The 11,078-nt window shown below is 40.6% G+C and overlaps 1 protein-coding gene across 12 annotated transcripts in view; it reads right to left on the reverse strand.

The window, feature by feature from the left end:
* The window catches only part of LOC108232878 (supervillin-like), a 49,903-nt gene that overhangs the window by 3,215 nt on the left and 35,610 nt on the right, over positions 1-11,078 (reverse strand). For 10 of the 12 annotated variants that reach the window (XM_037981805.1, XM_037981799.1, XM_037981800.1 and 7 more), the window contains 20 exons: positions 10,458-10,605; positions 10,004-10,096; positions 9,324-9,404; positions 8,829-9,006; positions 8,527-8,705; positions 8,113-8,268; positions 7,336-7,472; positions 6,851-6,998; positions 6,610-6,755; positions 5,242-5,417; positions 4,985-5,132; positions 4,611-4,890; positions 4,377-4,528; positions 4,119-4,224; positions 3,260-3,467; positions 3,040-3,173; positions 2,464-2,619; positions 1,601-1,744; positions 899-1,020; positions 550-705 (listed from right to left, as the gene is read on the reverse strand). In XM_037981805.1, the coding sequence (XP_037837733.1) occupies positions 550-705; positions 899-1,020; positions 1,601-1,744; positions 2,464-2,619; positions 3,040-3,173; positions 3,260-3,467; positions 4,119-4,224; positions 4,377-4,528; positions 4,611-4,890; positions 4,985-5,132; positions 5,242-5,417; positions 6,610-6,755; positions 6,851-6,998; positions 7,336-7,472; positions 8,113-8,268; positions 8,527-8,705; positions 8,829-9,006; positions 9,324-9,404; positions 10,004-10,096; positions 10,458-10,605 (3,048 nt within the window). The remainder of the gene's footprint in view (positions 1-549; positions 706-898; positions 1,021-1,600; positions 1,745-2,463; positions 2,620-3,039; positions 3,174-3,259; positions 3,468-4,118; positions 4,225-4,376; positions 4,529-4,610; positions 4,891-4,984; positions 5,133-5,241; positions 5,418-6,609; positions 6,756-6,850; positions 6,999-7,335; positions 7,473-8,112; positions 8,269-8,526; positions 8,706-8,828; positions 9,007-9,323; positions 9,405-10,003; positions 10,097-10,457; positions 10,606-11,078) is intronic. The other 2 variants (XM_017410953.3, XM_017410946.3) reach the window with 1 other exon arrangement.

Here is an 11,078-nt window from a genome sequence, read left to right on the forward strand (position 1 = left end):
TGCTAATTTTGTCTTTAGCATCTGTTTTACCAACATTTGCTACAGTTTTAACCTGTGTTCTGCTCATTTAGCCTCTGTTCTTTTGGTTTTTACACTTTAACAACTCAGTGCTCAACATTTTCACAGAAAATGCAGTTTCTCTGTTCAAATGATGCAAACTACCCTCCAGTCATTCAGTTGTCTTCCTGTGGTTATTTTGAATCAGTCTGCTTGGTTTAACATATTGATGCTACAGTTAAAAACATGGTTCCTAAAAACTATTCCTGCTCTTAATCTGCACAACTTCTCCTACTTTATATAATGATCAGTGTTTTTCAGCTAAACTCTTTCCTCTAAATGCATCAAATATCTTTAGCAGGCTACAGTAGGAACAAAACTGAACAAACTTCATGTAAGTTATAGAGCTGATGAGACACTTTGATGAGTTTTATTGGAATTTTTTAAATCCTAGAATAATTTAGTCTGGTCACAGTAAGAATACATATTTTGTTAATTCTGTTTGGACACAAATAAATCTAACAAAAATGTTGTTTTTGTTTGGTAGCAGACCTCAAAGTCCTGGTCGGACAGGTAGACCTCCAGGCGGAGCGGGTCGACCCCCTCCGGGAGCGGCCGGGCCTGAAGCTCAGCCACGGGGTAGGTGTTCTGACAGAGTCGGGCCAACACGTCCTCCACCAGGATGATCTGGTTACACACCTCCGCCTCCTGCAGCCACAACACGAAATGAGTTTGTATATTCGTGACAGAAAGCATGAATAAAAAAAGTATTTTTACTTCAAGGGAGGATGGAAGGCAAAGTAAAAGCATTACATGCATTAATTTTCTGTTATTTGCCTCCACAAGTGTGGAGATAACAGAATAAATGACACAGCTGCGTGTCTTTTTGGTGTTTACTGACTTTCTCTGTGATCTCAGCCACGTCCTCTCGGTGCTCCCAGCAGGGGAACATGTTGGTGAAGGTGAGCGGCTCCAGGCCGGCGTGGATCAGGTAAGACTTCTGTGGCTTCTTCTCGTTTTTCTCTGCAGGAAAAGCATCAGCACTTTTAAAGCAAACCAAAGTTAACACTCATCTGCAAAATTTACAACTTGAATACAGTCTATTATAAATGTTTTAAATTAGAAAAAGTATTTTTTATAAGTAAAGTTGTGGAAAACAGTTCACATGAAATACTTTGTGAACCTCCAGCCTGAAAATTCAGCCTCTCATCTTCCACCATCAGAATTTAATATGCTAAACAGACTAAAATATGACTTCAAACATGCATAAATACATCAAGATTCACTGGCGCATTTCTGAGAAAATCAAAAACAGATTTTTCTTTCCTCCATTTTAAAATCACATTGTCAGTAGATTAAAACAATCTAGTTACTGATAGTAAAATTTGTCCCATTTAATACGTAAAACTTCAATAAAAATTCACATTTCTTATCAATAAATTATTCTTTCAAACCTTCTTTTATACTGGAGTGGTGCCTTTTTCTGGTGTTTGCTTTCTGCACATCAGTGCATTTTTCATATCGTTTTTCTTCTGATATTTTTATAAAAATGTTGCACAGAAATGAGTTGCAGCAGCTGTCAGATGTGATCGCCTCTCCTCACCTTTGCAGTACTGCAGCACCGTCTCCATCGCACACTTCCTGTCGGCGTCCCAGCGGATGCGAGCCGACCCGGTGGACTCACTGTCCTGAGGCCACCAGCCCTGCCACAGGTACACCTCGTGGAAGTTATCCACCAGAAACAAGGCTTGGCAGGAGAGAGAAACACATTAAACTCAATTTAGAGTAAAACAGACTTTTATGTTTTGATCATGTTCCTTTTGGAGGGTTAATGTCCCTTAAATAATCCCTATGAGGGTAAAAACAAGTTTAAATGGCTGAGGTAGGTTTGATCTGTCTGAAAATGTCTTTCTTGGTCAAAAATTTAAAAGAAGACGCAATAATTTTGTTAAAACCCAAAGAAATACAAGAGTTTATTCAGTCTGATGTCTACGTTTGGACTAAGAAACTATTGCTCTGTTGTTGTTCAATTTCTTTGACAAATTTCTAAATTAAAGGAGGAAACTTAATCAGAATTTAAACTTTTCTGTGTTAGCCCCAAAGTCTTCACTTAAAGAGGCTTTGAAGCAACATATAACCACGTTTATACAAACTGCATGATCAGTAAATATTGGAACACGTTTCTGCTCATAACAAAGGGGTCTCCAATCCTGGTCCTGGAGAGCCACCATCCTGCAGGTTTTACTTATTTCTCTGCTCCAACACACCTGATTTGAATCAATGGGTGATTAACAGGCTTCTGCAGAACATGAAGAGGTAATTCAACCTCTGAATCAGGTGTGTTGGAGCAGAGAAACAAGGAAAACCTGCAGGATGGTGGCCCTGAGGACCAGGATTGGAGACCCCTGCTCTTACATATACAAAATCCATGAAATAAAGAACCCATGGTGTGTTTTCTGCTCTCACCAGGCTGTGGTGCGTTGTAAAGGTCTTCCTGCAGGAAAGGCAGCGAGCTGACCACATCCGGAGCTCTGGACGGGTGGAAGAACTCCGTTGCCACAAATTCCCCGGATGAGCTGGTGAGCTGGAAGAGCCGCGGAGTGAAGTTGAATTTACCTGGATCTGACGACACAAAGCAGGAAAATGTTCTCCTGAGTTTAGCCAGAAAACACAGGAAAAGATTTGACTCCTTTATTGTTTACAGAAGTTTTAGATAGTTTTTATTTTACTTTACACGCTGCAGAAAAGTTATTTTTACTCTGTAGTTATTGAACACTGACAGATCTCTTGCAGCTTTTATTTGATCCCACTGAAAAAGTTCAATTTTGTCTTTTAAAATTTATTTAGTCACGTTTACAGTAAATGCCAAAATGTCATCTTTAAACATAGGATTCCTATAGTTTATGTCAAACTTCTGAATGTCTATTTTTTTAAATAAACTTTTTCAGCCACCTAACCTTATTGATGAAGGTAAAGGTAGTTCAATTAAACAGGAAGTAAAGGTAAAAGTAGATATATTGCATTTAAAGGTGAGATGTGTACCTTGCAGCATGCAGTCATAAGCTTTCCTGTCTTTCCTCCCGAGAGCCTCCCAGAAACCCGGAGGCTCGACTCCTTCGTCGCACTCATGGATGGTCACTTTGCTGCTGCTGTGAAGACCTGCCTCCAGAGGACACCTGAAAACAGAAAGAAGCAGAAGGAATTTAATCTTCAGAATCCCCTCTACAGATCAGCCTCAGCCTGCTTTAATAAAACCCCTCACAGCTCTTTTATCTTCATTGCAGCTGTGCTTCCGACGCTGCGAGTGTGCAGCTGCGTCTTGCAGCCGTTCCACAGGTAGATGAGCGCCTTGTTGATGTTGAGGAGGATCATGGAGGCTCTGGAGCGCAGGCTGCTGCAGTGACACGCCACCTCCAGCAGGTGGCCCTCCACCGGTACCTCACCCCTCACGCAGTACAGACGCCACTCGTCTGAGAACAGACCACGGGTCAGACAGGAAGGGAAAATATCTCAGTAATATCATTCATGTTTTATGCTTTTACTTCCGCACAAGATTTGCAGGCATATACAAAATCTTATTCTAATTATTCTGTTAAAGGTGGACAATAAAACTAAAAAAGCTCAAAACAGAGCTGGTATATAATGTGGAGGAATATGATTCTCTTATTACCAAAGTTTATGCTTGAAATGTTTTGCTATATCATTATAGAGCTGTCTAGTTTTAAATGGCATTTTGTAATCACTTTTAAGCTAATCTGAAGTCCTTTAATTCCTATTTAAAAACACTTTTTACACTTTTATGTGGTGTTTCATTGTTTTAGCTTGAGTTTAGTCTATTTTCTTCTACTTGTTTGTTTTTAATATGTTTGATTTTATTGTATTTATTTCATTTATTGATTTTTTTTCTTGTTTCTTAACAACTTTGTTGTTTTTAAATGTGCTATTTAAAAAAATGGACAATTTTAAGAGCTAACAAAGATTTTAAAAATATGCTGGAAAAATGAAGCATTATTCCCCGTTAATTGATCTGATTGTCTTCAACCAGCCTCTGAACCGTAAAGAGAAAACTGTATCTGTGAATAAATGAGCAGAATAATCAGCATTAATGTGAGAATGTTTACTCTGCGTGTTCTCCTCCTCTTCCTCCCTCTTGCCCGCGTGGACGATCATCCCGCCGTTGAAGCACTGCAGGAAACATGGCAGCTCCTTTCCCTGCTGCACCTGGACCTGAAACACACCAGTCACAACCAATAAGATTATTTATTGGGAGCAAAATACTAAAACAATATAAAACTATCAAAAATCTGTTTTGTGTTCATCACGAGGCACTAATCAATCATCAGAGGGCCGTGTGTGTCCCTGGTTGGTGGGTCTCGTACCTGAGCGCCTCTCTCCTCATCCAGCTCCACCGTCATCAGCGCTGACGTTCCTTTCTCGCTGACGGTGGAGTGTCGACCCTGCCAGAAGAAATAGCAGCATTTCTCCTTCCCCGGCCCGCTACTCCTCGCCTCAGGGTTCTGCCTGCGACCCACTGACACACGAGGAAGCACCGACAGTCACAGAGTAATCCCTTAAATGAACTCAAAGATTGTTGAGCTTCGCTTTGAACGCACCTGAAGTGCTAACCATGAACTTCCACTTCACCACGTAGGCGTCTCCCTCGTGGAACTGGCCGATGCTCTGGCGCGGCAGACGGCTGTAGTCGAACTCCAGGATGTGCCAGACGTCCACGGACACTGTGCTGATCTCCTGGATCCTCAGGTGGTCCTCTGTCTCCACCGGGCCGTAGCCGCGGCCCACGTTCACCCCGTCCAAAATGGTGGAAATAGGTGACTGGAGGACAGGCAGCATCAGGGAGGCGTTGTAAGGCTGACACTCACATCCAGGAGCCTCCTGAGAGGAAGAGCAGGATTAGGATTCATAATAAAATGAAACAGCATCTGTTAGTTAGTCTGAACTAATGTCTCATAATCTGCCAGATTCTTGCCTTCTGTTCAGGTATAAGATCTCCAACTTCCTTCAAGGTGGGCGACTTCACTTCAGTCCAGTCCATAAACTTCTCCTTGAACAAGATTGTCTCGTTGTACTCTGTCAGTCTGCCGAATATGGCCCAGTCAGGACGACCCTGGCCTTTCCTGTCAGCAAACAGGAAAAATAAGAAATAAACATCTTTCAAAATAAAATTCTGGGTGTTTTTCGAGTTTCAAAGCAGGGACCTCGAACACAGATTTTGTCTGCTCGGACCTGGGTATGAGTGTGTTGCAGCCTCCCGGGTCCAGCGGGTTGAAGTCGCAGCAGGTGTAGTCAAACGTGCCGTTCCACAGATGCTTGGCGAGCTGAAAGGCCACCTTCCTTTGTGCTAGGGTCACCTCTTTACCGTGCCACACGTACACCTCGCTCCCGAAGTCAAACACCAACACCTGCAGCAAGCAGAGCGCATCGAAGGCGGCTGAACCAACCAATACGACACCGACTGCTGTGGTCATGAAAACCCGACTCGTCTGTAAACATGTCAAACCAAAACAGCTTACAGGCTTAATTAAATTTACAGGAGAAACAAAGCTGAAACTAAAAGCCTGTTCTGGAAGGTTTCGGTTATCATTCACAGATCAACATAAAAGGTCAAGCAAATCAAAACATTTCTAATTAACGTTTTATTACCATTCAGAAACTGCAGTAAGCTTCAGCCTCAGCACACATGAACCCTTTTCATGTTTTCAGCAGCAGAGCTCAGATGAACGTAGGAGGTGTTCATCACGACACCTGTTGTTGCTAGGCAACAAATTAAAACCAGCGGAAATGCAAACCAGACCTCTTCATATTCGTGTTTGTGAAACATTTACCAACAAATCCTTTATATATTAAAACTTTTTAATACATTTGCCAGTTGTTGCTTTGGCTTCTGTTCTGACAGAGCTGTTCAAAACTGGCTTCTTAACAACCAAACAAACAGAAAAAAATCAACAGAACTATGAAAAAGACATATTTAATGATCCTGTTTTGAACATGAATTCACTGTATGAACAAAGTACAAAAGAAAATATCTGCAAATGTTTGAGCTAAAATAAAAAAAAAGAGGTTTAAAGGTACAGTTAGTGTATTTACACCCCTCTTGCACTGGAATTTGTGGATTTACATCATCAGTGGTTTTTAAAGACCTGATTCTGTTTCTTTCTGTGAGAAACAGAACGTCACCTTTCACTGAACTTACGCCTTAGGTCCAGATATCGCTGCTAAAAAAACCCCTAAAGACTGAAAAACAGAAAAACATAATGCATATTTGATTGTTCTGCAAAGATGGGAAGCTTTTTCAAAATGCTAGTGAGCATGCAGAACCATAAAACACATCTGATGAGTTGCAGGCTCATGCACCTGACAGTTTCTGCGTGATGACAGAGGATGAATAAAATCTGGCATGAAGGCTTTTTGTTCTGCACTTGTTCTCACAGCTTAGAGTGCTGCTTGCCAAAATGAGCCTGCCCACTCAAGTATTGTGTTTCTTTATCGATGCTGACCGGAGCTGAATAGATACCAAGGACTGTTTGTGCACTCAGACTGTACTCTGGCATCAGCCTGTGTGTGTAAATAACAAGGCTACAAAGGGTCATTCACCTCCTTAGATGCCAGCAGGGAGGTACGAGGAATCTTCCCCCACTCATCATCATCAGGAACCAGCTTATCATCCACCAGTCTAAAGATACAGTTGGTTTCCACGATGCCGTTCTCAAACCGCTCGTCTTCTTCTGGTAGACCTGCCGCTGCAGATAACAAGATGAGGCAAATAAATGACCAAACAGTCTCCAGTGGTTGAAAAACACGCAGCTGGTCTTAAAGCTGGAGTCTGAAGTTTTACATTGATAGGTCATCTGTCCACCCAGGACAGTCCAGAACTGCTGAGCATCAGGACCCTGAGAGTTGACCCCTTCCTCAATCATCTGCATCTGGTTTGCCCTGCAGCCCATGTCCTTTTTAGTCTGGATGAAAGTGGCCAAATCTATGGCCTAAACACAGAAAGCCAAAGTCTGAATGTCAGCGTGGGGATCAGTAGGAAACAGACACACAATAAGCTTTTAACTGAGTTTAACAGCAACCTGTCAGTTTATTTTAAAATTAAAGACAAAAGAACACATTTTTAATGCATGAAAGTGTATGATCATAAGTAAATATTACAAGGAGGTGTGAAAATACTACAATTAGTTTTGGCAGACAGAAGAGGCTGAAAGCATGTGTTTTATTAGAAGCACAGATGGACTCATGAGCCAGTGTGTGTGGAGAAGGAAGAGCGTGCAGTCATTACTGAATCATCTCCCCGACCACAAACAGAACAATAATACTCACTTTGGCTTTCTCGATGACATTCGAGAACTCTCCTATCCAGACAAAGCAGTGCTCCGGAGTGATCAGAACAAAACTGTCCCCGCTGTTCAGAGAAGAGGCTCTGGGCTCCACCAGTCTGGACTGAACGTGACGGCGACCTGCGAAACATGCAGTCTCTTTCTTTTACTGGTAAAATACATTCTGCTTCTATTCTAAACCTCATATGTCCAGAAATGAGCTGATCTGGCAAGTAAACATTTTAGAGGCATAACTGAACAATTTAGGAGGATTTATAATTTGATTTGTGGCAAGTTGGGGTCAGAAATCACCTGTTAGTAAGTCTTGAGATGATCCGGAAATCTATCGAATTCAAAACATGATTAATAAGGCCTTTTTAACATAATATAATATATAATATAATATAATGGTTGTTCAGGTTGTTTGTTTTCTTGTTCATTTTGGTTAATTATAGGAATGTTTGTATAACTCAATCTCTACCAGCTATTTTTGTGAATACGGAGCTGAAAAGTCTGAAAACCACTGATTTACACAGAATAATTACATGAAGAAATACACTGTTATATTTGTCAGATCAGGTAAATATGGAGCTACAGCTGCTCAGCTTAGCATTAACGCTGGCAGCAAGTCGACTAAAATAAGAATTAGAACTAGAATGTAAATAAGAATAAGAATTTGAAAAAAAAAGAGAATTCAAGGAGGAATAAGGGTTAGAATAAGAACGATAATAAGTAATTAATTGGCTGATTTAAGCTCAAAACAATCAAACAGAGTTTTTACCTTTGACCTGAATCAGCATGAGGTTTTTATACGGCACCGCGCTGTTGTTGGAGGTTTGCTCTGAGACGTTGACGCTGCGCAGACTCACGCTGCTGAAGTTTTCCTTACTGGCGAGGCCTGCCAGAGCCGCCTCAGAGTACTCGGATGTTTTATTTACTGGAATGAGGAAAATGAGGCACTCTGTAAGGGTAAAGACTTACAGGGGGGCTGAAAAACAGCATAAATGCGTCGTTAAATTTAACAAGCTCCCATCTGTAAATGCTGCTGTGGAACTGGGTCGGAAGAAGCTCCATTACTCATTTGTCATCTTTTAAACAAAGTGGAGATAAATATAGTTTTGGTAATGTTTCCTGTTTTCCTGAGTCGTTTGTAGCTGAAACTCCCAGAAACACATTAACACGCTGTTCTCCTTACACTCACTCGTCTCAGTCTTTATTCTCTTGCTCTCCAGCTGCGCCACATTAAGTCTTTCTTCGGTATACTCGTGTCGGATGTCCTCTCTCGCTGCCAGCATCTTCAGAGGATTTCTAGATGCCTGGACGTTTCGAGATGGACGGACTGACCGTTTGTGCTGCACCATGGCTGAAGTGAGCCTAGGCAGGAAGAAAACAAGCACAAGCATGACGGAAAACATATAAATATGTCAAGGTACTGTTTTTTATTGTTGCAAAGCCTTTTCACACTAACTTCTAAAGAAGCTTGTTGTATTTTCTTACTTTGGGCCTTGAGAACCAAAAATGGTGTCAAAGTCTTCACTGATCTCGATCCTGGTGGGCATCCGAGGAAATTCAGCCACGCGTCTGTAGAACTTGGAGAAGATCTCATCATCCAGCTTCATCACTTCCTTCACTGCCTTCTCAGTCACCGTTAAGGTGGTTTCCTGCAAACCTGCCACTGAACAAATCACAGCAGAACACAGAAAACGGTTTCATATCAGTGCCAGGTTACTTTCTGTCTGAACAGGTTTATGAAAGAACAATAAATAAGTGAGAAATGCAAAATAAAAGGCTTATGCATGCTCAGTAAAAGCTATGTTTTTTATAGATTCCTTCAAGTTTTGCTGCAGCTCATGATGAGGTGGCATGTTGAAAAACCCCAAACTGCAAAAAGCTGCAGAAATGAGAACTGGGAACAAGAACTAACAGCAAAACTTTTGATTTCAAAAAGAAAAAAGTAATTATGGAGCTTGAAGTTAGCATGGAAGTACGTACCTTTGCTATTCAAACGTCCCAAAAAGCTCTCCAACTTGTCTAGTTTCTTATCTGATTCCATGTCGGGCCTGGCTTCAATTTCTAAACATAAGAAAAAATAATAAAACAGAATTTATTTATCTGAAATAAACACAATGCTGTACAGATATTATTTGTTTCTTGGTCATCATCATCACTTGTTAATTTGCTCTTATTTTATGCAGCTATTTGACAAATAAAAAGCCCTTCCTGTTTGATAAGAAGTTTCCAGATGGAAAAGAAATCCTTCTGGTTTTTGTGGACCCTGAAGGTTGGTTTATACACAACTGAAGTTGGGCACACAAGAAGAAGTTTGAAGATTTAGTTTAAGCGGGGACACCTAGTGGTATAACTGCAAAATGCAACCAACTAAATATTCCTTGGGTTCCTCCTTCGAGCATGCAGAAAAAAACGATACTGTAAAACCGATCTTTTATGTTTTTTTTTTACAGAAGAGTCAAGGTTCAGTTCAAGCCTCATACTTTATGTGAATCACTCACTTTATACTGGATATAATTGTCTTAATTTCACTAAAATCTTCTCAAAGAAAAACATTGTGATAAATTCTAGACATTGCTTTTATTTCTGCAAGTACATTGGTTTAATTTTTACTCAGAAAACAAGCAGCAGTGATGACATAAGAGTCCAAACATTCTTCTCACCTTCTTGTGGTTTGACAGCCGCCGTGCTGCTCTTGAGTTTGGTGGAAACTGGCGACAGGATGGGACTGATCACTGAGGAGGAGGCTGCCAGGCCTGGCGACGAAGAAATTCACACGAGATAAGACTGACTGTGCCGCTAAGATGCAGTTCAAAATCGCTCGATAGCGTAGAGTCCATTTTGTTAAAAGATGTGTTTCACATAGAATAAAAACTTTCTAAACTGACAACCGACCTTATTTTGAAAATCTGAGTGAGATTAAAATCATTTCGGTTTACAGGTTGAGCAAAGATTTTGTTCTCTTTTAAAACAGCTCTTCCCAAATCAGCCCCAATTAAAAGACCTTTTAGTGAAAGTAAAGAGATTTTTGTGGTTCAGTTTATTGATGAGCTTTTAAGCATCTTAAACATGCAAATTTGACTACATGTGCTGCTTCTTTTTTTGTCGAACACTCACCTTTCTTCACCATACGAGCAGCAACCGTGTACTGTGTGGAGTCGTTAGCTGCTCCTTTGCCTTTTGTCTTCCAGGCATCCTCGCGTGTTGAAATCATCTGTTTCCTCTCCTCGATGGTCATCTGGGCTTCAGTTTCCTCTCCAGCCTTCTGCAGACATCAGATTCCAATTAGGAAAAATTAGTGCAAAAGCAATAAACTCTGATTACGACTGCCTTTCACTGCAGCGCATTTTTCAGTCATGCTTTGATTATTTTCATAGCATCAACTCATAAATCTGCTCCATGAAGCCAACATACAGGTGCTGATCATAAAATTAGAATATCATGAAAAAGTAGATTGATTTCAGTAATTCCATTTAAAAAGTGAAACTTGTATATTATATTCATACATTACATACAAACTCATATATTTCAAATGTTTATGTCGTTTAATTTTGATGATTACAAATGACAACAAATGAAAATCTCAAATTCATCATATCAGAAAATTAGAATCTTGTGAAAAGGTTCAAAATTGATGGCACCTGGTACCACACTCTAATCAGCTAATTAACTCAAACCACCTGCAAAGGTCTTTAAATGGTCTTTCAGTCTAGTTCTATAGGCTACACAATCATGGGG

The sequence above is a fragment of the Kryptolebias marmoratus genome, linkage group LG20 (genome assembly GCF_001649575.2).
Source record: "Kryptolebias marmoratus isolate JLee-2015 linkage group LG20, ASM164957v2, whole genome shotgun sequence".
Taxonomy (NCBI): Eukaryota; Metazoa; Chordata; class Actinopteri; order Cyprinodontiformes; family Rivulidae; genus Kryptolebias; species Kryptolebias marmoratus.